Source organism: Hibiscus syriacus, unplaced genomic scaffold (assembly GCF_006381635.1).
Source record: "Hibiscus syriacus cultivar Baekdansim isolate YM2019G1 unplaced genomic scaffold, ASM638163v2 tig00112159_pilon, whole genome shotgun sequence".
Lineage (NCBI taxonomy): Eukaryota > Viridiplantae > Streptophyta > Magnoliopsida > Malvales > Malvaceae > Hibiscus > Hibiscus syriacus.
The window spans coordinates 2,127,578-2,152,114 of record NW_024063263.1 but is presented as its reverse complement, the minus strand read 5'-3'; the positions used below and the strand labels follow the sequence as shown (position 1 = coordinate 2,152,114).

Sequence of the window (24,537 nt, the reverse complement as noted above, 5' to 3'; positions counted from 1 at the left end):
GTTAATGATTTGTTAGCTAACAATTTTCATCTATACAGTATACCTTTTTTTCTAAAATAAAACAATGACATCTAAAATTCTTAAAAATAGGGGTTAATGTGATTATTTAATCACACATTAAGGTTTTTTTTGACATTATACATTGATTTTTTTATAGAAAGTTTAATGACGTTTTTTTAATTTTTTTTAAAACATGTAAATATAAAATATCTTATTAAGGGTCGTTTGAAAAATACTTATGAAAGTGATTTTGGCCCAAAAATTCATTTGAAACACAGAAATATTCTCAAACAACTTATTTTCAGTTAAATTTCACGTTTGAAATATGATTATTAACTCGAAATAAGAAGCTGAAAAATGATGATTTTGCGTTGAAAAACTCGTTTGGAGAAGTATTCCCGAACGAAACCATGAAACAAAACCGTGTAGCGGGCTGATGAAACAAATAATGGCAAATTAGGGTTGGATTGGAATTGAACCCATTGAATTAGGGTTTCGTAAATGGGCTTAATGGGTCAAGCCTACATTTTCCCGTCTTATAAGACCTTGCCTTCTTCCTCATTTCGTAATTTATTTGAGGGTAAATTACACCACACACGACTCAATTATTAGTAAATTTATAAATACTCTATTTAATTTTAAAATTTATAATCAAATCATTACATTAACCGATTATTAAAATCAAATAATTGCACTCTTAAGTCGCAAACGACAATCCAATGTAGAATATTTTAATCATGAAAAATCTATATATTTTTAAAAGTTACAATCAAATCACTCAATTAATGAATTGTAACAATTAAGTCGCATACAACATAAAATCTATTGGTATTAAGCGGTTGATGAACCCCAAATCTCATCATAAGATTCACCTCAAATTTATCGTTCGAATTATCATATTAGATTCTAAAAAATCTCTTTTAAAAGCTAAAAAATCAGCTCAAAGCGTTTAAATTTCTTGAACTTCAATCTATATCGTCTATCGTCAAATGACCTCCATCTCAAGATATGTTCCTTCTCTCACCAACGATAGCTCCACCATCATTTGGATTGTTGAAATAAACCCCAAGAAACCCAAAATCAAATAACCTATTTATAACAACATTAATTGAGTGACAAAATTTCAATCTTTTGAACTATGATGACTTATTTGTAAATTTACAAATATTAGAAATATTTTTTTATTGACATCTTTATCATATGTTCGAAATTTAATAATACACTAATCTAATTATTACCACCAAGCGACATCAGTGGTTAAAATGATGATTGTTATCCCTAGAGGTCATAGGTTCAAGCACAAACGACAAACACAAACGATTGTAGAGTATTTGAATGTCTATTGTTAAAAAGGTTGAGAGCCTTTAGAATAAATATTACCGCTTGTAATTACCCTAGACTAATAAAAAATTACTACAATCAATCTATTGGATGAATTGATTGTAACTTTTTAAAATTCAATGAATTATTTATAATTTTTTTAATAATTGAGTGACCATATGGCATAATTTAATCTTTATTTAATGGGCAAGTTACACATTTAGTGCCTAAACTATTAGTTTTTATTTGTTTTAGTACGTAAACTTTCAACTTTTTCAAAACCATAGCTAAAATTTAGTTTTGCTTTCATTTTAGTATCTAGCTATAAAAAACTTTAGTTTTTGTTTCATTTTAGTACACCTATTCAAATTTAACGTTAATTTTTTGAAATTTTTTTGAAAGTTTAGGTACTAAAATGTACCAAAACTGATAGTTTAGATACTAAACTCGTTAATTTTTTAACGGTGGGTAATAAAATAAAAATGAAAACTAAACTTTAGGTATTATTTTGAAAAAAATTGAAAGTTTAGGTACTAAAAATACAAAAACTAATAGTTCAAGTACTAAATCAATAATTTACCCTTATTTAATTAGTTCATTCATAAGAAATTATAAAAATCGTGACAATATTTCTCCCAAAAACCTTCTTCAAGTTTCCTTTTAACTGTTTTTTTTTCCCGTTCAATTTATTATTATATTTGTCCTTTTTTTCTCTCCATACAAACACAAACCATCGCACCTCACCGATCTCTTATTTCAATCTGATAACAAGAAAACCATTGTTTAATCGCAAATCTAATCTAAAAGAAAGCGCTGATTTTGTTTCCCGGGAATAAATTGTCTGTTTTCGTGTAGCTTGGGGGGTTTTTCAGTGGAGAGGTGCTGAGTTTCGGGAATGTTCTTCTCTGGTGATCCGACTAATCGGAAACGGGTTGATTTGAGAGGTCGGAGCTCCAAGGAGAGAGACAGGCAGAAACTCCTTGAACAGACGCGTTTGGAACGCAACCGCCGTCTCTGGTTGCGCCAGAAAAATTCTGCAGCTCTCAAGATTCAGGTTTGGCTTTTGAATTAGGCCGTTAATTAACTTTATTGATTATTTTTCATGGTTAATAGTTGAAGAACAATGTTTGCGTTGAGCTGAAAATTAATCTCTTGAAAAATATCGATGCTTGTTTAGCTTAAATACAAATTTATATGCAATGGACTGCTGGAAATAGCAATGCTTCTTTTGTTGTTCTAGTTTCCAGAATTTGTCAGTTTGTTTGTAACGGGAAGGGTTGATTAGATTTTTCTGTTGCACAGGTTTAATATCATGTGTAGGCTCATTATTTTTGTGCTAGATAAGGTGATGATAGAGTCTGGGGGGGTCAAATTATAGATGAAATCATTGCGTTATAGAGTGTTTTCCTTGTAACTTCCTCATATTTAGGAAAGAGACTTACTTTGGAAAATATGCGCTTTAACATGTATTATTAACATATTATCAGGTTTCAACTGTCCAACCTAGCTGAATTATATGTATGCTATCAGTAAAATGAACTGTCCCCCTAGCTAGAAAGGTCATGGGATAATTAAGTTTTTATTAAATGAAAACCTACATTGTTTATTTAAGTTTTTTGTTTTGCACTTACCTTATGCCTGAGGATGCGTGTTGTTTGGTTTGTAGTCTTTTCTCTTGATTCCTTCTTAGCTGTTTCTGCTTTATGATTAGCAACATCAAATTCTTATCACAAACTGAATTGGCATTGGCTTTGTTTGTGCATGAGAATCTTTAAGCTATACTTTTCTATTAGGCAATTTAGGTCAATAAAATGGTCTTCTGGATCTGTCTTTATGAACTTGGTGGTCTAAATTTGGCAAAGTGTTGACTACCTATTAACTACAGAAATACTTCAGAGGGAGAAAGGCAGTGGAAGTTGAACGTGTCAAGGTACGAGAGCAGTTCTATCGAAGTTATGGAAAGCACTGCCAAAATGTAGACAGGTAAAGTTGGACAAACTATTGTGTCTTTAACGTGTTTCCTGGCGGAACACTTTTGGTTCATATTATTCAGAACTCCATTATTATTGACACGGTGAATTCAAACACCATTTCTTTTTGGCCCGCTTTTTTGCATTTTGAAATGCCTTATTCTTTCATGTGAATCTGTAGTAGGATTTGGTGTTGTTTGACAAATTGAAAAATTAAATGTTGACTTCGTAATGTTGAACTTTATATGTATTGAGTTTGAATTGTAAAAAAAATGTTGGATATGTTACTGATGATTATGGCACGTATATATACTGTTTGATAAATGTTTCGCTCTTAATTCTATTGCATTTTATGTTATTTCAAATTAATATGAATGATATATTTCAATTTGAATAGGAAAGTTAAACACATTGGCGTTTTAAATATAAAATATATAAAACTAAAAAAATATTAATTGAAATATTTTTTTATGATTTAATTTTCTGTTTAAAAGATAATAAAACATTATAATAAAAATAAAATAGCAACAAAATTTGACTGAATGTATTCTCTATTAAGTGATAAGTTGCTATTGCCGACATTTATTTCCTGATTCTGTTCAGATTGTCCCTGTTTATGCAGGCATTTTTTTGGTCCAGACTCAGAGTTTCTCCGCCAGCTAATTTTCTTCGTTAATGCACGGGATATAAATGATTTTTCTATTCTTGTTGAGACTTGCCGATTAATTCAGCATTTTGGTCGAGATAGTAGTACGTCTTTCATGGTCCCTTCTTGAATAGTTGTATTTTGGAAAAGATGTTGTGTGTTAATATAATTATGCAACACTTTTCTTTCTTTCTCTAAATTTTGCATATTTATGGGTAATTTATTGTGTATTTCATGTAATTATTTTAGTATACATATTTCTCTTAACTTCAGCTTATATTATGCAACAGGGGATGTTGTGGAACTCTTTGCTGGCTTGGACTACTTATCCAATCATTCTTTGGTTGTCTACAGGTTGAAGCAACTCTCATTTGCTTGTATTCAGGCTATACATCACAACAGGTTAGTCCTTCAAACCTTCTTTTGTCAGCCGGGTGTTATCTGAGATTTCGTTTTTTATATTTGCATCTCATCATAGAGCCTGTGTTCCTATATATATGTAAGCAGCTTTTGTCAGCTTTTGGAGGCTATCTAGAATCTCAGGAATCTAAGATAGAATTTGAAACAAGGGAAAAAATTGAATGCCTTATCTTGATGATAGCTTAATATATATTGTCCTGCACCCATCTCTCTTTTTTCCACGTTTCCCATTTGTAGTATCATGCACTATGATGTTAGGAAGAACTTAATATACTCGTATTCTGTGCATGTCTTTAACCTGTTTCTGTGGGTAATATTAGTTTTTATTGGACAGAAATGAATTGAAAGACCAACTGTTGATGACAGGGGATGAGTCTAGTGAACCAGCAACCGTCTTACTTCAAGCATTGGTTTTGTTATTAGATCCTAAACTGCCATGGGCTTGTAAGACAGTTGGTTATCTCATGCAAAGAAATGCATTCTCTCTGTTTAGAGAAGTTATTTTAACAGCAACGGTATTTACTTCTTCAAGCCTTTTCTCAGGCTTTGTTTTCTTCTAATTGAATATACTTCTTATGTATTCACTTTGAAATGCTTATCACCATAACTATGCATCTTAAGACTTGTGATTTATTGATTTCCTCCTGCTTTTCTGATGCTGCCTTTATCTTGTCATGTAGGAAAATATGAATGCTAAAGGTTCTTCTGGGAAAGTATCTGCATTGGAGCACGTACTTGCTTGTATGATTTCTCATGTTGGTCAGAGTCCATGTACTTGCTCAAATGTGGACCCACAGTGGAGTTTCTCATTCCAGATCCTTACAATCCCTTTCTTATGGCAAACATTTCCATACTTGAAACAGGTGGATTCTTCTATGTCCAACTTGTTTGAGACTTTATAAGTTGTTTCTTTGAGCTTAATTGAACCTCAATATATATATATATATATTTTATAAGAATTGGAGGCCTCAAAATTTTAAATGATTGAACCTCAATATTGGGGGGTATGTGTGGCTTAAAAACTTCCAAGTGATAAGTTTTCTATTCTACTTGGCTGTTACTTGTTTCTACTTTTATGTTTTCTACAAAATATCTGCTTGTTTCTACTTTTATATTGCTTGTTTCTACTGTTAATGCTGCAGATATCCCAAATCTTATTTTAGTAGCAAACTTTCTATTGCAACTTTTTTGCTTTATTTTATGCTTGTTATGGATTATAATTTTTTACATTTTAGGTTTTTGCTTCTCGAAGCTTGATCAAGTACTACACTAATCAGATGGCTTTGTATGTGCAAAACCATGCTAGTGTACTTCCCACTGATATATTGAATGAGTTTCCTGGTTATGCCTGCATCCTTGGTAATATATTAGAAACAACAGGTGCTGCTTTATCTCAGCCTGACTGCTCATTTGAAATGGTAAGAAGGTGATTTATTTTTATTTGAACCAATTTTTTTCTGCTATAAGCTTTTCTATATAGCAGTAAATATAGTGATTCTACATGTATGACCTTTGAACAATTTTATCCTTTTGATTTGATCAAGTGGTATGAATATGTTTATATGTAAATGCATTTATCTTAAGATGTTAGTCCCAAATAGCTTCCTTGTGCTAATTCTTTCAAATTATGATCTTAATATTTCCATCAAAGCTGTGTTAACATTAGTGTCAAATGTGATTATCTATTTTTATGTTTGCATCAAAGATGCTCCGTATGTTAGAGAAATTTCAACTTTAATTTAAGCAGGTTTTCAGCTACTTTTCTCCTTTTTGTTTTTATTTTGAGCAGGCCTTAGACCTTGCAGCAGTTACTACATTCTTGTTGGAAGCTCTTCCTCCTATAAAATCTTCAAGCGGAGAAAGTATGCTTTACCTCTTGATATGTCATCTATTTCTCTTTCCTCTCATGCTGATGGATTTTCCCCCTAGCTTCTTTGATAGGAAAATCATACATTTTTTATGATACTGCAATTGTGAATTGAGTTTTTGCACAACAATTCATCTTTAAATTGGTTCATTGAAAGCAGGTTCTACAGTTGGGGAGGATGATATGATCGTGGGTGATGATTCAGTGGAAATCATTTTGGATGATAATTTGCAACAGCAGATAACAAATGCTATTGATTCACGTTTCCTTGTACAATTGGTAGGCATTTCTGACACATCCCGTTACTTTGAAAATCACTTTTGCGATCCTATCAACTTGGTGATTTCTTATCAATATCATAGAAAGGGTTCAAATTTTGTTTCTTCTGAACAGACTAACGTGTTATTTGGAGGGATTTCCACGGTCCATGGTTCGCATGATGAAGGGCCAGATGATAAGGAGGTGGCAGCTGTTGCTGCTGCTTGTGCTTTTCTGCATGTTACATTCAATACTCTACCTCTAGAGAGAATCATGACTGCACTGGCGTATAGAACTGAACTTGTTCCAGTGCTTTGGAATTTTATGAAGCGATGTCATCAAAATCAGAAGTGGCCATCCTTGCCTGAGCGCTTTTCATATCTTTTGGGAGATGCACCTGGTTGGCTGCTACCATTGTCTGTATTTTGTCCAGTGTACAAGTAAGATAGCTGGTTGATTTGTCAGAATAATTTTATGGAATTCTTGTTGCATGCTTCATCCTTAATTTGTTTTTCTAAATGCTGAATGTTGTTTAGCGATTGATGACTGACTAATCTGACTTCTTTGTGGTTGATAGGCACATGCTTATGATAGTTGATAATGAGGAGTTTTATGAGCAGGAGAAGCCACTGTCTTTGAAGGATGTCAGATGCCTGATTGTCATTCTGAGACAGGTGACTTCATTTTGTAAAATTGTAGTTCAGCAAACTATTATTTAAACTATGAAGCAATTTTGAATTTTGATTATGGAAAATATCTTGTATTCACTGAACTTCTTTAGATTAAGGACATGATTTATGGATACCCATGAGCGTTAAGATAACATTGTGGGAACAATTACTATCATGATTACATGGAATTACTTGTGTAGGGTAACCTTGCTTAATGGTCTAATTGACATTCGTATAATTCATCTGTTTTCATCCTCGATAAAGGCTCTGTGGCAGCTCCTATGGGTGAATCCTTCAGCTCACCCCAGTTCTGGGAAATCTATCTCCAACAGTTCTGGTCAGAAGAAGCACCCTGTTGAAGCTATTCAAAGAAGGGTTGGTACTGTAGCCTCTGAGCTGCTATCGCAGGTAGATGCCAGTGTAACTTGTTGAATTTCTCACTTCCCACTTGTTGATATTTTGTCTTGTTAATGATATTAAAATTAACTGGGTTATGGTGAATAAATACAAATAGAATGATGCATTTCTTGAGAGTAATGGCATGTAGGGAACCATTATGCTCTGTCTCCTTTCTAATTTCACTATTTAAACCTGCACTTATAGTTGCAAGATTGGAATAACCGGCGGCAATTTACTCCCCCTAGTGACTTCCATGCTGATGGTGTAAATGACTATTTTATTTCTCAGGTAATGGTTTCTCCATTGCAGCTTTAAGTTCCAACCATCAATTGTCTGATGTAACTTGTTTGTTCTGATCTGAGCAGGCTGTAATGGAAGGCACAAAAGCACATGGCATATTGAAGCAAGCACCTTTCTTGATTCCATTCACTAGCAGAGTTAAAATATTCACTGTAAGTGAGTAATAGCAAAATTTTGTTTGGAACTGTTGGATCTGGAGGAATAGTATCAAACTGTTGTGACCATCATAGTATAAATTCCTTGGACTGATGAAGCCCCAAATATGGAGTCATTTTTCATTGATATCTAATTTCTGTTTTTTCTTTCTCTTTTTATCTTCTCCTATATCTTTTTCTACCAGTCACAACTAGCATCAGTCAGGCAGAGACAAGAGGCTCATGGTGTTTTTACCAGAAATCGATTCAGAATACGAAGGGATCATATTTTGGAAGATGCTTATAATCAGATGAGTGCCTTATCTGAAGAGGATCTTAGAGGACTGGTATGCTTTACTTTGGTCTTCTCACAGTAAAAACTATCATCTTTAATAGCCTAGTGGAATCTGGTCTGACATTGTCCAACAATGATATAAGCAATTTCATTTGCTTCCTTACAGATTCGTGTAACGTTTGTCAATGAATTTGGAGTGGAGGAAGCTGGTATTGATGGTGGTGGAATTTTCAAAGATTTTATGGAGAATATTACTCGAGCTGCGTTTGACGTGCAGTATGGGTTATTTAAGGTTGTTAGTTTATACTACTGCTATCTTCTTTTCATCTTTTCATATACACTGATAAGCCTGGTTAGGCATATTGGCAAGATGCTTTTTATTTTATTTTATTTTATTTTAAATTTTTATTTCACTTATGGTAAAGATGCCACTAGAGGCTTCCTTGACTATCTCTTATGATGGTATGATTTAAGATGTCATGCCTCCTCTGGATCAAACAGGTTGAGAGAGAAGATCAATATTCAATTCTTTCTGAACAAGGGATACAATAAAAGAACTATGAGATTTCCTTTGATCACAATTAGTTTTATTTATTTATTCATTTAGTTTGTTAAAAAAATAATATGGATGTGATTGGCATGAGCTTTAGGCAAGAAAATGCTCTGCTTCAATGGAATATTTAAATGATAAAGATGGTTTAACACTGATTGGAATCTGAACTTGTAGAAAGATATAGAAGAGACTGGAATTCAGATAGAGGATATCATTTTTTTTTGATAAAAAGATAGAGGATATCATTACTCTCTGCTACAAGTTTTCTCATACTAGCATGTCTATTATTGAAAAGTTCATCAACTTTTCTTGTTTTTAGTTTAAAATCAGCTTTGATTGTCACTAGTTGGGATCCACTTTGTAGTACATGTTAACTTGTCTCACTTGTTATGTGTTGTTTTTTCTTATATGTTTCTTTGACATACTACTTCGCATGGCTACCCAGGAAACAGCTGATCATCTTCTATACCCAAATCCTGGATCAGGAATGATACATGAACAACACCTCCAATTTTTCCATTTCTTGGGATCGCTCCTTGCAAAGGTATGCCATTCCATTATTGAAGTTTAATCTGTTCTGTGTGATGAATATTTAATTTGCCAGTATGCTACCTTAGCGTTATCTATTATACGCATACGCTTATTGACGAGGCATGATGTTACCTTGTAGGCCATGTTTGAAGGAATCCTTGTCGATATACCATTTGCGACATTCTTCTTGAGCAAATTGAAACAAAAGTAAGGTTTCTTTTGGTTTCCTCTTTGGAAGACCTTATATTTTAGAGATATTTATACATGTATTTTCCTTTTAATTGATTAGGTACAACTATTTAAATGATTTGCCTTCCTTGGATCCTGAGTTATACCGTCACCTTATTTTCTTGAAGGTTATTTTTCTCGACCTTTTTCCTTTCATATCTCTTGCATTCATACTTTTAAGGAAATATTAATTGCATAGGCACACTTTGACGTGGCCTACATGTATGGCTCTAGCATTCTAATCCCTACCTTTTCCATGACTTTCAGCATTATAAAGGGGACATTTCAGAGTTGGAGCTCTACTTTGTGATTGTGAATAATGAATATGGAGAGCAGACAGAAGAAGAGCTGCTTCCGGGAGGCAAAAACATACGTGTTACTAATGATAATGTTATCACATTTATTCACCTTGTATCTAACCACCGTTTGAATTTTCAGGTAGTAAGGTACTTCATTTCTGAGTAACTTAATGCACTTGTCTTATATATTGCATGATAATGGCACTATGAAGTGGTGTCATTGCAGATACGACAACAAAGTACACATTTCCTTAGGGATTTCAGCAACTTATACGGAGAGAGTGGATTGATATGTTTAATGAACAAGAATTGCAGGTATTGTAGCCTACTTTTAAAATTTGCAAGCTGTACTCACTTTGCCGACAATAGTACTTTACGACTACCTATCTAAACATGATTGATGGAGTTTGCCAGATTCCTTTCGACTTCGAAAAGTTAAAGAACCTTCAAATTGTTCTCTCTGTGAATAGAAACTTTTCCGAAGATTTGTGATTGCCATGCATAAATTCCTTTAGCATTGTTCAAGTTTCCTATCAATTATACTTTATGTGTGTGAACCTCTTAAGTTCCTAACATCTTTTCTGTGATGATTTAAGACAATGAAACAATTACGGCATTCACCCCGGCTGAAACATCTGCTTATCTTTCGAATTAAAAATTTCATCAGTTGAGAGCATCTGCTAAATATAATTTTTGAGATTCTCTTAAATCCCCGTAATGTTTTTTTTTCTTTGCAGCTTCTGATATCAGGTTCACTTGACAGCTTGGATGTTGATGACCTACGACACAATACTAATTATGCAGGTGGCTACCATGGTGTAAGTTTTTTACTGCTCTCCTTATTTCCCTGATGGATTAGAATGGTTATTACATATTACATACCAAAGTCCAACCGTGCTTTGACTTTTCCTAGTTTTGTTCCAGTTGAAATGACGGGAATGCGAATTGTTACCGAATTAACTTGTTAACATATCTGTCATATTTATCAAGAACCAGCTCTTTGTATTTGCTTTCAGAGCTTATTTTCACTTCTTTGCTTGACAGGAGCACTATGTCATAGAAATGTTTTGGGAAGTTCTCAAAAGCTTTTCACTGGAAAACCAAAAGAGATTTTTGAAGTGAGTTGCATCACCTTTGATCTTGTGTGATGTTTGTCCTCCTATAATGGCTACTTTAATTATTCGCCTCCGGGGATTACGTACACGAGGGAAAATAATAATTTAACGAGGTTCTTTTTAGGTTCGTGACTGGTTGTTCCCGAGGCCCGTTGCTGGGATTCAAATATCTTGAACCTTTATTTTGCATACAAAGGTATTCATTGTACCAAATACACTATGCATTCTTCTTCTTCTTCTTCATTTCTGTATCCAAATTAAAGATTTTACTATCAACTCATTTTGCAGAGCTGGTGGCAGTGCTTCTGAAGAAGCATTGGACCGATTACCAACATCGGCGACTTGTATGAACCTTCTAAAGCTTCCGCCATATAGAAGGTTTTCTCTCTCTCTAGTAGTAGCTTACCATAGAATATGACTTTGATAGAAGTTGTTTTTGAATTGTTGGCATGAAAGTGGTGGTGGCTAAGGATGGCAATGGGATGGGTTTTTGGCCGACCTGAATCCGACCTAATATGACCCCAATAAAACCCGACTCTAACCCGAGTTTAAATATAATTTACCCGCTGTGAACCCGGCCCAAAATTTAATTGGAAACCCGACCCGATTTAACATAATTTGCAATTTCACATAAGTTTTGTCAAAATAGAAAAATAATTGAATGAAATACTAATTTATTCAATTTGATGACATGAAATCAAAGTAAAATTTAATTTAATATCATAATTCTAGTACCTTGCATGCAATTTTTTTTACATATAGTTTTATCGAAACCTAACTAATGATATATAAATATATAAGAAGGTATTTTTGCGATTATTCCTGGACGGGTAGGACGTGAGTTGACCTGACCAATTTTAAGATTTTACATGTCCAGCTCATTTAGTAGAGCGTAAGGCTCTTAACCTTGTGGTCGTGGGATCGAGTCTCACGGTGGACAATTCATAATTCTAACTGCCGGAGGTCTTTCACGGAAGCTGCGCTCAATCTGGCGTTGGGGGCAACCTACCACCCTACCTCCCCCTCACCCCATTACATATGGAAATAGGGTCAGTTAATTTATTTTTACCCGACCCGAAATCCGAATTTCATAAAAGAATTCCGACCTGATCATAACTGTAGTCACACTCTTCTACACCAAATCATAACTGTAGTCACTTGTTATTTTTTCTTTAATTGACATTTTGCTGAACCTTTTCATTACAATATGATGTGGTTATGGTGCAGCAAAGAGCAACTGGAAACCAAATTGCTATACGCCATAAATGCAGATGCTGGTTTCGATTTGAGTTGATGTACTCTGCATTATGAACTCTATTCCGATGCTAACTCCGGTGGTAGGTCGAGAAGTATTCATATCCAGAATGAGTGGTGTGGCTATGAGAATTTTCTAACCGATACCATCGGAGGCGGGAGGTAAGCAGGCGAAGGATTGAGATGGTTAAGCATGTGAGTGAGTGGTGGTGTACACTGCACAGAGATCAATCTATATGATAGTGCAGGGTCCGGGTAGGGCAACTTGCAGTTGCTATTTTCAAACATGTTTATTTATGCAAGGCGAAGAAGTATTCTTGTATTGTATCGTATTTGTAAATGAATAACATATTTACAACAATAAACACGTGTTAATGCTCCAACATAATATATTAAGAATATGGGACAAGTTCCACCCAGAATAAATTTTAAGATGATGATTAGTCCTTACTCTCCACTCGTGAAGTCCAAGATGACACGTGCCTTCTCTTCGTCTTGCCATGTGGAAGGAGACGTGAAGCTATTGGTGTGAATCAGGGTTTATGGACCACAGAGTTTGGATGCACCTGTGTGTGTTAATTCTGCTGTCGTCCACCACCTACTCTATTTGTTTTCCTTCAACAAAGAACCCCGGCAATCGGAACCCGAGTAATCCCAAAACAAACAAGCAAGTATGTTGTCTGGAATGTCGTAAACACAGCAATTGTCTTGAAAGGTACGGTTTCCATAAATGTGGCATGTTACTCCTCTAGTAAGTACATGAACATGCTAAATAAATGTGACTCGAACAAGATGATGAAGCAAATGAACTTTTTAAGAGGTTACTTGTATCTTCTACTCGGCGCCATGAAGAGCAACAATATCCGCCCCGAAAACTGGTTTCCGGGCAAGCTCTCGATGGCCTTGAATGCAAAGTAGCCCCAAAGCATTGCCGCAACACATCCTGCAACCATTGTAGCATGAAGCAAGTTACTGAGCCGCTGTTCTTTTGCCTGGATGGGAAGCAGATCATTGGTTTCCTTCTCGACATCAAATATCGTCTCATCAAAATAATATAAGACAGCAATCATTGTTGCCGGAATAAAAGCTCCGACTATATAGAGCAATGGAACCTTCAGCATGTCCTGTTAATTATCGCAATTAGTCGTAATCCATCAATATGTGTTTCGAGGAAAAAGAAACTTGTGGAGTAAACAGGACAACTCGGTTACCTTAATGACTACCCAGTTTTCATATGCATAGCCTGCATGTCCGTAGAAAGCTTTAGTGAACAATATGAAATATAAAGATACAAAGTTGTGAAGATGCATACCATCCAGCCCATGCAAGAAAGAGCTGTGACCCCAAATCCGGCCTCCGCCCGGCGAAATCGAACATAAATGTACCACTTCATATTCCACAGTGCATAAGTTGTACATTTGGTTTCGTTGAAATGGATGATTTAGGAAAATACTTGGGCGTGCCGCTGCTACACAAGAGAGTATCTCGAGCCACATATCAATACCTTGTGCAGAAAGTTCGTAATCGATTGTCATGCTGCAGGTCCGTTGGTTGAGGTCATGCCGCGGCCGGATGCATCTTGTTCTAGCTTTGTGTTGGTTCGTTCGATGGTCTACGGACAATATCGTCACCGTAAAGTCTGCTTATATAGTCCGAGCTGATCTCTATATATAGTTCACAAGATGATAATGCATGGACCATCATTTCTAAATATTTTGGTTTGTAGTGACAGAATATTAACAGCCTACTGACATCCTCAGCCATAGGATGGTGAAAAACTAATGCTGATGGTGCTAGAAAATTGCAAGTCTGTAGACATGTAAGAAAAACGCAGGGCATCCTCGATGATAGAACCCAAATTGGATGCCAGGTAATGGCTCCACTCATAAAAGCACTGTAAACAACATAAAACATAGGGCCAAGAGCCATTTCATAATAATAATAATAATGCTTCCTGCAATTCAAATTATCATTTCCATTCCTTTTTCAAACTTATGGATCCCACATCGACCCTATCAGTCAAAAAGTTAACCTCACTTTTACACCAAAAATCTCGGTATCCTCGTTCTTCCTTTTCATACGGCCATTACCAACACAGCAAGCTCAGTTTCATTTAGGTATAATCTCAACTGTAAACAAAAAAAAATGCAGTTCTTTGTAGCATTGGTATTCATTTTTCGGTTCCTACCTGTCTATAGCGTCACCCTTTGTCGAACCGTATGCGGCGGCGTTGCTATAAAATACCCTTTCGGCGTCGACGACGGATGCGGCGCCCCGCAGTACCGCCAGATGCTGAACTGCACCAACGACCTGTTCTTCGTAACACCATCGGGTCGGTACAAGGTCGAGTCGATCGATTACGAGAAGAAAACGATGGTGGTATACGACCCCGCCATGTCGACATGCGCCATTCTTCAACCCCACCATGATTTCGCCATGTCGGACGTTCAATCGGTCATCATCCCTCCGACATCCGACACCGTTTTCGCGCTCCTGAACTGTTCCATCGACTCTCCGGTGCTAAACCACTACAAGAATCTCTGCTTCGACTTCGCCGGACATTCGTGCGACGAGCTCTACGGCGCGTGCAACGCCTTCAGGATCTTCCATTCGTCGACGAATAGCTCCCCGCCGTGTTGTTTCACCGGATACGACACGGTGAAGTATATGAGCATGAACATCTTGGACTGCACGCATTATACTAGTGTCATCAATGCTGATAGCTTGAAGGGTATTGGACCGTTGGATTGGGTTTACGGGATTAAATTGTCGTACTCGATGCCGGACACCGGATGCGATCGGTGCACGAGGTCCGGCGGTACTTGCGGCTACGACACCGAGACCGGAGTCATGATGTGCCTCTGCTCTACCTCCATGAATTCTACCAGAGAGTGTGGTAAGGAACTCAACTACCAACTAAACATAAATGCTTGTTTTAGTCCTTTTATTTTTTTAAAAACCACTAAATTAGTCCTTTAATTGCTTGCTTTTCTAGCTGCAGGTAGCATGGGAGATATAGGAGGAGTTCAAAAGCTTGATTTTTGGACAAATTTTCATGCATTTGCCTTTGTGTTGGGAGCACTTACTTACTTAATAATATAACCATATAAACATTGTATATGGTGTGATCTATGTTTCCTTTTCCATTTACAGCAAATCAAAATCCCTACAACTGTTTCTGCTTTGTAAGGTCACTTTGTGTTAAATGTAGGGCGGAAATGAACAGAGCATTCGGCAGATTGTTTATGAATCGTTCTTATAATATTCTTTTAATAAGTTAAATAAATAAGTATGAACATAATTTTATGTTCGTCTAATAAACGAACATGAACATATGTGTGTTTGGTTTGTTTATATTCACGAACAAATTTATTTAAAAGCTCGTTTATTAAGTTAACGAAGATAGATATAAAATGTGTTTAAAGTTTTATTCATGTATTTTAAATACATGAATAATATATTCAAGCTATCATTTAACGCCCAAGTCGATGATTAAGTTAATGAAGGACTTAGATCCCATATTGATGCCTTGAGGTTCCATTTAAATGAAGTTTGGGGATTAATTTTAAATTTAGTCATAGTTTAGGGGTGTTTGTTGCAATTAACCCATAAAATTACGACTTTTACTTTTTACCGCGTTTCTCTTCTGGGTCTAAGAACTCCTTGAAATCCAACCTAGCAGAAGTAAAACCAAAGAATACTTTTTAGACTCAGTGAGTGAGTTAAAAGGCTAAATCGTACACCGGAACGGAAGGAAGACGAAGACATGACTTCTCCTTCTTCTTCTTTTGGTAAAGCATCGGGATTTGAAGCCGCATCGGAAGCAGCTGGCGGCGTGCAGGTGACAACCTTTACGGAGCTCATCGATGAAGTGACCCTCCACTTTCAGATCATTCGCCTCGCCAAGCAGGTATTCCTATTTCTTCACTTATTTAACTCAAATCTCTCGGAATTTGCATATTTATTGTTTAATTAATTGATAGATATACGTGTGGATCGGCTCTGACTCTGCTAAACTGGGGAATTTATACGCCGCTGCTCCTACACGACCTGTTAGTTTCATTTTTCTCTTCGATGCATTACTCTGTTATCATCGATTATGATAGATCTGGTATTGTTGCTAAAATAAAAACAAAGATTCATGATTATGAATAGAATAATTCGGTGAGCGTGACTTCAATTATTGGAGGTGCTTCAGATAATACTGGTTCTGGAATTGCTCGACGATTAGGTCAGTTTTCTTCAAAATTTCCCAAAATTTTGTATACTTTTTTTGGTCTAATTACGGTTTTAGTCCTTCCACTGTGCTAAAATTTCGATATTAAATTGATAGCACCGCGAACTGCTAATAAATGTTATCAATTTGGATCTATTAATAACATAACTAAAACATCAAATTATGTCAAATTAAAGTGGAAGGATTAAATCCTAAATTCCAATATAATAAAGGGTCTAAAATTATAATTAGATCGCCCCCTCTTTCTGGCTTGAACTAAAAGCAAATTGATTTGTTTGCAGTGCTAAAGACTGGGCTTAATATAATCTTGGCTTGCAATATCCCAAAGAATAACCCCATGCTTGAGGTTTGGTTTTGATATTTGTACTTTGATTCAAGCAAACATTTATTGATATTTGAATTTTAGTTTGAGTCTGGCCCTATGCACCAAATCGTTTGCTTTGATCGATTTGGTGGCTGATGTCCTCTAGTGACAGAGGACTCAATGGGAATGCATCCGAGACGATCGTGCCCGTCTCGGCATTATCTTCTAGGATCATAAGTTTTTCCGGTATGGCTCACCTTGTAATCTCTCATTCGTATAGTTTTTCTTCTCAGGCAAATGCTGAAAAGAAGTTGATAGAGAAGCTACTTACCCTTGGCTACTCGAGGCCGAAATCCCGATCCCCAGGGCCGGAGTTGTAGTCTTCGCAGTTGCATTCGGTAAGCAATTAGTTCTTACAAGCTTACAATGTTAGCATCAGTTATGGAATCGATTTAACCAGCAAACATAATGCTCTGGTTGTTAGCTCCCATGTATCTGGTTGATTACAACTTTGTTGTTGAGCTTGATGCTAGTTTAACCCTTAGGTTATGGTTGATTATAAGCTCCCTTCCCTTTTTTTGGTCATTACAAAGAAAAATGGTATAATTTCAGTTTCGGTCCCTCTATTATGCTTGGATTTTGAATTTTCTTCTTTGATGAATGAATTTTGAATTTAAAATATAAATTGATGTGGCATCTTAAAGTTTTCTTCTCCAATAAAATCCTATGATCCCAAATTGTTAGCCACCACAAAAAGTCACGATTTCGATGAACGAAATTGTTGTTGGTTGATTTCAATAGTAAAAAACGTTTTGTTTTCGAATCAGAAGATTAACATTGTTCGATTTCAAACTGATGACAGAGATGTACCGTAATATTTTTTGCTTTTAGTTTCAATTGTGATTTGAAGAGTTTAAAAGATTTTTTTACGAGTTTGAATCGAGAAAAAGGGAAGATATATTGTAATTTAGTGATCTTTTTGATCGAAAAAATATCGAGACAACATAAACGATTTTAAAAAAAATAAAGTGATGGTTATTATGTCCCATTTAAAATGTCCTTTATTGATTTTTATTGGATCAATTTTTTTGAACTTTGACTCATTATTTAAAATCAATTATTGATAAAAATAAAAAATATATATATATTTTAGAAATCTTTAATCAAGTAGTTCTAAAATATGTATTTAACAAAATTTATTTTTTTAAAAGATTTAAATTAATAATGGTTAAAGTTTAAAAATTTCAACTTTTAAAAAAGTAATAAAAGTATTTTCCATAAAACAGAGGTAGTATTTAAATTTTTTAACGTGCTACGTCAATTATCGCTAATAGTTATTGGATGAATTGATAACCGAAGTTTGGAGATCTTTAACTCACTTGACATGAATAGGGGTGGAGGTAATTCAGTGATAAACGCTGGAGTAGACCAATTTATCATTTTCACTCCTATCGTATTTTTGCATCAATTAAACTCTCGAAGTTGCTCAATTATATCATTCTATACCTTACCCCTAACTTAAAACCCTAAATTATAAACTCTAAACCATAATCTTATTCGTCTAAGGTGCAATTAAAAGAAGATAAAATAACCTCAGTGACCGAAAATACCTTATAATATACGATTTTAATCGACTTTTTTTGGATTTGTCAAAATGACCAACAAAATCGCAACGCGAACTCTAATTTTTCAACTCAGTTTTCAAATTCGCAACGCGATTTTGAAAAATGTGTTGTGATAGTTAAAATGTGTTGCAATAGTTAAAATGTGTTGCGAGCGTTTGAAAAACGTTTTGTTGCGATAGTGAAAAAGTGTTGCGATAGTGAAAAATCCAAAATAAGTTTACATTTTAACTATTCTAAATTCACGTGGAGTTTGAAACAATAAAAAATGTGTTGCGATAGTGTAAAAGATTCCCAAGCCATTTGTAAGATCTTAGTTTGAAATAATAAAGAATGTGTTGCGATAGTGTAAAAGATTCCCAAGTGTTTGCAATGCTCAATCCCACATAATATTGGAAACACTATTGAGAATGAGTATTTAAGGCTTGGATTTCTCACTTCCTTGTTGAGTAGAAGAGAACAAGGGGGACTCTCGCGCACCGCCGCCGCGGCAGTCTCGTCCCGTCTTGTCTCGGGTCGTGGTCGTTGTAATACGTGTCTTCGACACGTCCACGCGGATACTATCTTTTTAAAGAAAATTCTTAAGAAACAAATGCAATACCACCAGTCGTTGCGATTTTCTAAAATCGCAACGCGAACTTGGACTATCGCAACGAATTTGGACTAACATAAATTTGAAAAATCGCATTGTGATTTTGTATTATCGCATTGCGATAGTCAGAATCGCGTTGCGATTTTATATTATCGCGTTGCGATAGTCAGAATCGTGTTACGATTTACATATTCGCATTGCGATTTTCTAAAATCGCAACGCGAATTTGAAAAATCGCAATGCGATAGTCTAAATTACGTTACGAATCTGGAAACTGATTTACGATACTGGAGATCGCATTGCGATTTTGTTGGTCATTTTGACAAATCGAAAAAAATTTGATCAAAATCGTATATTATAAGGCATTTTACTTTCTCTTAAAAGAATAGGTACCTTTCCTCTTTGAATTCCCTCCTTAGCCAATGCCAAAAGATCTTGAAAATGTTTTTCAGGATCCCCGCTCTCTTCAAACTCCTAAATAAAAGAAAAATCAAACAAAAGCCCCAAAGACAACAAATTTCAAGAAACGAACTAACATTGCATAGAGTCGGGTGCACACCAACTGTGCAGAAAAGCCTCCCTGTGATGAAATGACCATAGCAATGCCAAGGCATGACAAAGAAAACATTTTAGTTCTTATTAACATGATTAACAATAAATAAAGAAAACATTCGACTCCTCATGGGAACCACCCGTAAATAAAGCCTCTTTGAATACCACACTTCAGACAATAACCAAAAGAAAACATTCTAAAGCAACAGCAATGCCAAGGCAGATGTGGCAATAAATAAAGCACGATGAAATGACCATCGGTTTCTGCAATGGCAAGAGCTTCCTTCGACTCCTCATGGGAACCACCCGTAACAACAAACCTATTAACATGATTATGCATCCATAGCAATATCAAAAATTAAAACTCATTATGATTTTATATATGCAAGAAAATTATACGTATAATGTCAAAATTAATTCTCAACGTTTGTTCGAATGAGATCATTTTAGTTCTTATTCTTTTTTTTAGAACACTTTAACTCTCAACGTTTCAATTTTTTTATCAAAATGATCCATGTTGGATAAAAACCACTAATTTACTAACAGTTAAAGCATGTTAACACGACATTTCTATATATGTTAAATTACTAATGTGTCATATATCATATTACCCGAAATGATGATGTGATATGTGCACAAAAGTGATGATGACATGATATGTGTCATGTCATTTAAGGTGAAGACATGACATATGTCATATCATCCAAAATGATAATGTGACATCTTATATCATCTAAGATGATGATATGATATGTATAATGTCAGTTAAAGTGATGAAATGACATATACTCCGTCATTATTCAAACACATTGAAGATAAAAATACTTCCAAAAAAATACTTTCATCCCCGAGAATGAAAATACTTCTAAAAAAATAAAAATTAAAATAATTTGGTTATTATGTCAATTATTTTCAAAAGCTTCAAAGCAAATACTTTCATCCCGGGCTCATAAGATTAACATACTATTCGGTAATTCCATAAAGAAATGGAAAATTGGACTCAGATTTATCCAGGTCCACGAGTTCACTAAAAAAAAACTAAAGCTTCCTATGAAACTGAATTATTATAATAAATAAATAAACAGAGTTAAATGCAAAAATAATACAAGAGGGAGAGTAACTGACGATAATTCGATCGACGCCAGCATTCCAAGCTCCACCCAAAACAGTAGCAATATCAGAAACGTGATGTTGCTTGCCATTATAAATGCCTTTAAACATGCCATCTATGTACAACAACAACTAAAAAACGATAATCCAAGCGGAGAATAAGAAACCCAGACCACAAAATAAAGGAAAAAAGATTAATTGAAGCCAAGGAGAGGAATCGAGCATGACCTATTCGATGAAATGTGTGAAAGAGTTACCTGTGAAAACGGCGATATCTGTGTTTAAATGGAGAGATTGTTAATGGAAAGAGAGAATATAGAAGAGAATCGAGTTACATGTAAGAGTAATCAGATAGATCTACTTGCCTATCGCCTTTATGGGCGCCATGGTAGAGATCTTGCTCACTTTGGAAGAAATTGCTTCGCTTCTCCGCTTCAATCTTTTTGCTTTGATATCGTTCGAAGGTCAACAGTTAAATAAATCAAAGGGATAAAACAACTTCTACTCCTTGAATTTGATATATTTTTCAACTCAGTCCTTAAAATGTCCACATTAATCTTTGAATTTAACAACTCATTTTAGTCCATTCCATATTAATCTTTGAATTATTTCTTTCACTATTAAATTCAATGTCGAACGCGTAATTGGAGAATTGATGCATGGTTTTTTTACACTTGAGACCTTACTTGAAGATATAATATTAAATCACTAAACAAAATTATATATTTAATTGAAAAGAATAATAATTACTTTAATAAAAATAATATTAAAATATTTTAAAGATTAAATTTCTAATATTTATTTAAATAAAAAATAATATAGGAATTTTTGAAGTCCCAAGAAAAAAACAATACATCTTCATTCTTGTATTGCTCCCCGTTACAAACCAACACCGTATACCAAGAATTTCACCCTCAAAAATAGAAAGCCAATGCCATCAAAGACAACTCAAAACTCCACAAATCTTCAACCAAAAAACAGACACAACAAATAACACATTCACTCCACGGTGTAAACGGAAATGCCGATTCCGAACCTTAAAAACAGGTCGGAATCCGGCGATTGACGATCGACACAAAAATGAACAAATGAAAACCAAAAAATGCCGGTTTCCAGTAAAATCCAGTTTGCCTGATAAACAAGATGTGAGGCCCAAGCAAAACAGCCCCCTCCAATATTCAAACTATAGTACAGGTACAAGATTCAACTCGAGTGGCTTCAACGCTCCCTGAACAATCTCTTGAACTGTTCGATTACGACGACAAACATCAGATAACTCTTCGATTGGGAGCATCACGATATTCACATCGGCCCCGGATGTTGCCTCTGACAATGCTTGCAAAAATCTCGAGCGCTCCACGTCCTTGACAGCAGTCAATGGGATCAATGACACACTTTTCCTAGCCCATTCTAGAGCTTGCATGCCGTAAGCTCGAGTTAAAGCTAGAAGTGCATATGCTACCTGGAGCAGCGAAAGGACTCCATGAAATCGATCACGAAATATAATTTAAGGCAATTACATTATTCTACCAATCATCAATGTAACAACTACCTTTTCTAATCGAGAATTCGGCAGTGCTCCTGTTAGGGCGGCCACCAATATTCTAGTAATGGTAGCACCTCGCGGAATAATGAGACTATCCCTGATAGATAAATATTGTTCTCCCTTGCTAGACTTTGCGAGATCAAAGATATCAGACAGGAAGGTTAAAACGGAATAGGAGGCCTCTCTGCAAATAAAATATGGAGACAATAAAATTCTAAACGATAAATGTATCGAAAAGTTAACCCGATCCCCTACAAGAAGGATGTATTGCTTGTGTTTGTACACGCATGTGCGTGCACAGCCACAGATGTATAACATGGACAAACCGACAAACAAGCTCGTATAATGAATACAGGCAGCGAGAAAGAGATTATACCTGTGCTGTACTGTGATCCCAGTCATCGCACAATCTATTAAAGCCGGAAATACTGCAGAAGGGATAAATAATTGAGGACAATAACGAATGCATCTTGATGCCAGTAGAAAACAATCATCTGCGATGTCTGGTCTTGTAGTGAATTCCTGCAGCAAAACGATAAATGAAAGTCAACATATTGACAAACTTTTTTTAAATAACATATTGACAATTTTAAATAAAAGGAAAAAATCCATCGTTTAATAAAACCATACCTTAATACTCGTGAGAAGAGACGTTGTGTGCTTGAAGAGCACTTCAATCATATTTTTTAGGTAGCTTGCACAAGAAGGATCAGAGCCAAATATCTACAGCACAAGTGGAGCTGGCTTCTTAGCATCTTAATTCTTAACCGAAACAAATATAAAGTTAAAATTAGCTAAATTGACGAGGGAAAAGCGTACCTTTATAACTTCACTAGAGAGATAAAGGAAGCACGGCTGGTGTTGTTGTTGATACAGGCCTTGGATTTCTTCAAGCATTGCTCCAATTGCTGTTCCCATAAACCTTTCAGAAGTTCTCACCTAATAAAAAAGTTTTGATCATTATAGCTGCCTAATAATGCTGAAAATTTTCAAACAGGTAACCGCTAACAAGTAATTCATATCCTTCTCCTTTCTTTCCTTTTCCAAAGTAAACCGCTCGTTTAAGTACAATGTTTGAGGCGTACTACATTCCATTATCGAACAAACTAATTAAGCAAAATTATTATATGAGAAGTATATAACGAAAATTCTTTCGGATAATATTACCATTGCAATCAGTTAATGCAATTCCAGCAGCCAGAGATGTAAGGCATAGACATGCATTTCATTGGAGAATGCCAAATATTTATCCATGTTCAGTAGAATGTTTGACAATCAGATTTCTAAATCAGTTTTGAAAATCCATTTTTCTGAACAACTTATCCTTAGACTCACAGCATATTTGCAAGCACGGCAAAGAGACTCCATGGTCCTCATGTCCCAAGCACGACTGCGTCAGAAGCATTTAAACTAATCAGGTAAAAGTTGGAAACCTATAAACACTGACATGGTGACTACACGTTTAGGAAGTTGGTCAATACTCACAGATCAAATATGGCTTTGAATATTGGCCAAAGCCTGTGAACTGAATCAGCAACTGCTTCAGGATGATTTACATACCTAGAATTGGTTCAAGTTGTGTGATGAGCAAACGAATAAATGAGGGAAGACGGGGGGGACGCATTGATCTTAACGGAAGATATATGCAAATCGATCTATGTGAACTGTTAATTCACGAGCATGTTTCTTATCTAAAACTTCTGGACCTTGGTTAATAACTGCCTGGTAACATATCATAGAAAATGGCCCACTGTAAACAAAAAAAAAGTATCAAGACATTAAACCGAAAGGGACAAGCTAACCTGTAAAGGAGTAACAACTGATGCGCATAGTTCCTCCAAAGCAGCCTTAGCAGGCTCTGATGGCAGTTCAGTAATAACCATGTTGAGGAAACAATTTAACAGCCATTAATATACCAAGACCAACGTAAGATTATAAGTCACTATCCATGTTTTAGCCCCTAAAGTTGCCGAGTAAGAAGCACACCTCAAAGCTTCAACTAAGTGTAATGAATCTTCAGCAGAGCCCTTAAAACCACCTTCACCATTAATGCGGTATAGTATATATGGAAAAGCTCTTTACAATATGTAGAAAGCTTTTTACGGCAATCTGCATTCAACAAGAACAATTTAAATCCACAGTTAAAACTTTCAAATAGAATAATAAAGCAAAACATTTTCACCATCCAGCTATGAATGAATTCAGGCAGGTTCTATATGAAAAATTGATCAACTCCAAGGGTATATGAGGAACTATTGGAGAAGGTTGCATATGTACAATGCAGAAAGCAAGGTTCCTCCATGTTTTGTGCTCC

At 35.3% G+C, this 24,537-nt stretch overlaps 4 protein-coding genes and 1 pseudogene across 5 annotated transcripts; 3 read left to right on the top strand and 2 right to left on the bottom strand.

Moving 5' to 3' along the window:
* The first annotated feature begins 2,027 nt into the window (after nt 1-2,027).
* LOC120175037 lies at nt 2,028-12,588 on the top strand (annotated as a pseudogene).
* Nucleotides 12,589-14,357: 1,769 nt separating this feature from the next.
* On the top strand, nt 14,358-15,413 carry LOC120175246. Of its 2 annotated transcripts, none has more exons than XM_039181916.1 (2): nt 14,358-15,156; nt 15,256-15,413. In XM_039181916.1, the coding sequence occupies exons 1-2, from the start codon at nt 14,406-14,408 to the stop codon at nt 15,360-15,362; spliced, it is 858 nt and encodes a 285-aa protein (XP_039037847.1). In that variant the 5' UTR covers nt 14,358-14,405; the 3' UTR covers nt 15,363-15,413. The 2 variants fall into 2 exon arrangements, with proteins under 2 accessions (XP_039037847.1, XP_039037848.1); XM_039181917.1 differs by having other exon boundaries at nt 14,364-15,156; nt 15,262-15,413.
* A 531-nt stretch (nt 15,414-15,944) lies between these two features.
* On the top strand, nt 15,945-17,360 carry LOC120175248 (proteasome assembly chaperone 4-like). The gene is made up of 5 exons (XM_039181918.1): nt 15,945-16,170; nt 16,244-16,312; nt 16,416-16,491; nt 16,779-16,843; nt 17,095-17,360. The coding sequence occupies exons 1-5, from the start codon at nt 16,027-16,029 to the stop codon at nt 17,179-17,181; spliced, it is 441 nt and encodes a 146-aa protein (XP_039037849.1). The 5' UTR covers nt 15,945-16,026; the 3' UTR covers nt 17,182-17,360.
* Nucleotides 17,361-18,341: 981 nt separating this feature from the next.
* LOC120175206 (putative deoxyribonuclease TATDN1) lies at nt 18,342-20,938 on the bottom strand. The gene is made up of 6 exons (XM_039181882.1): nt 20,607-20,938; nt 20,528-20,530; nt 19,823-19,887; nt 19,552-19,595; nt 19,409-19,489; nt 18,342-18,362 (listed from the first exon to the last, which is right to left on the bottom strand). Exons 1-6 carry the CDS (start codon nt 20,786-20,788, stop codon nt 18,342-18,344), a joined length of 396 nt encoding a protein of 131 aa, XP_039037813.1. The 5' UTR covers nt 20,789-20,938.
* A 680-nt stretch (nt 20,939-21,618) lies between these two features.
* Nucleotides 21,619-24,256, bottom strand: LOC120175245 (transportin MOS14-like). The gene is made up of 10 exons (XM_039181915.1): nt 24,210-24,256; nt 24,026-24,107; nt 23,857-23,945; nt 23,709-23,783; nt 23,559-23,613; nt 23,043-23,162; nt 22,854-22,946; nt 22,600-22,745; nt 22,230-22,407; nt 21,619-22,139 (listed from the first exon to the last, which is right to left on the bottom strand). The coding sequence occupies exons 2-10, from the start codon at nt 24,104-24,106 to the stop codon at nt 21,861-21,863; spliced, it is 1,116 nt and encodes a 371-aa protein (XP_039037846.1). The 5' UTR covers nt 24,107; nt 24,210-24,256; the 3' UTR covers nt 21,619-21,860.
* Between the last annotated feature and the right edge of the window lie 281 nt (nt 24,257-24,537).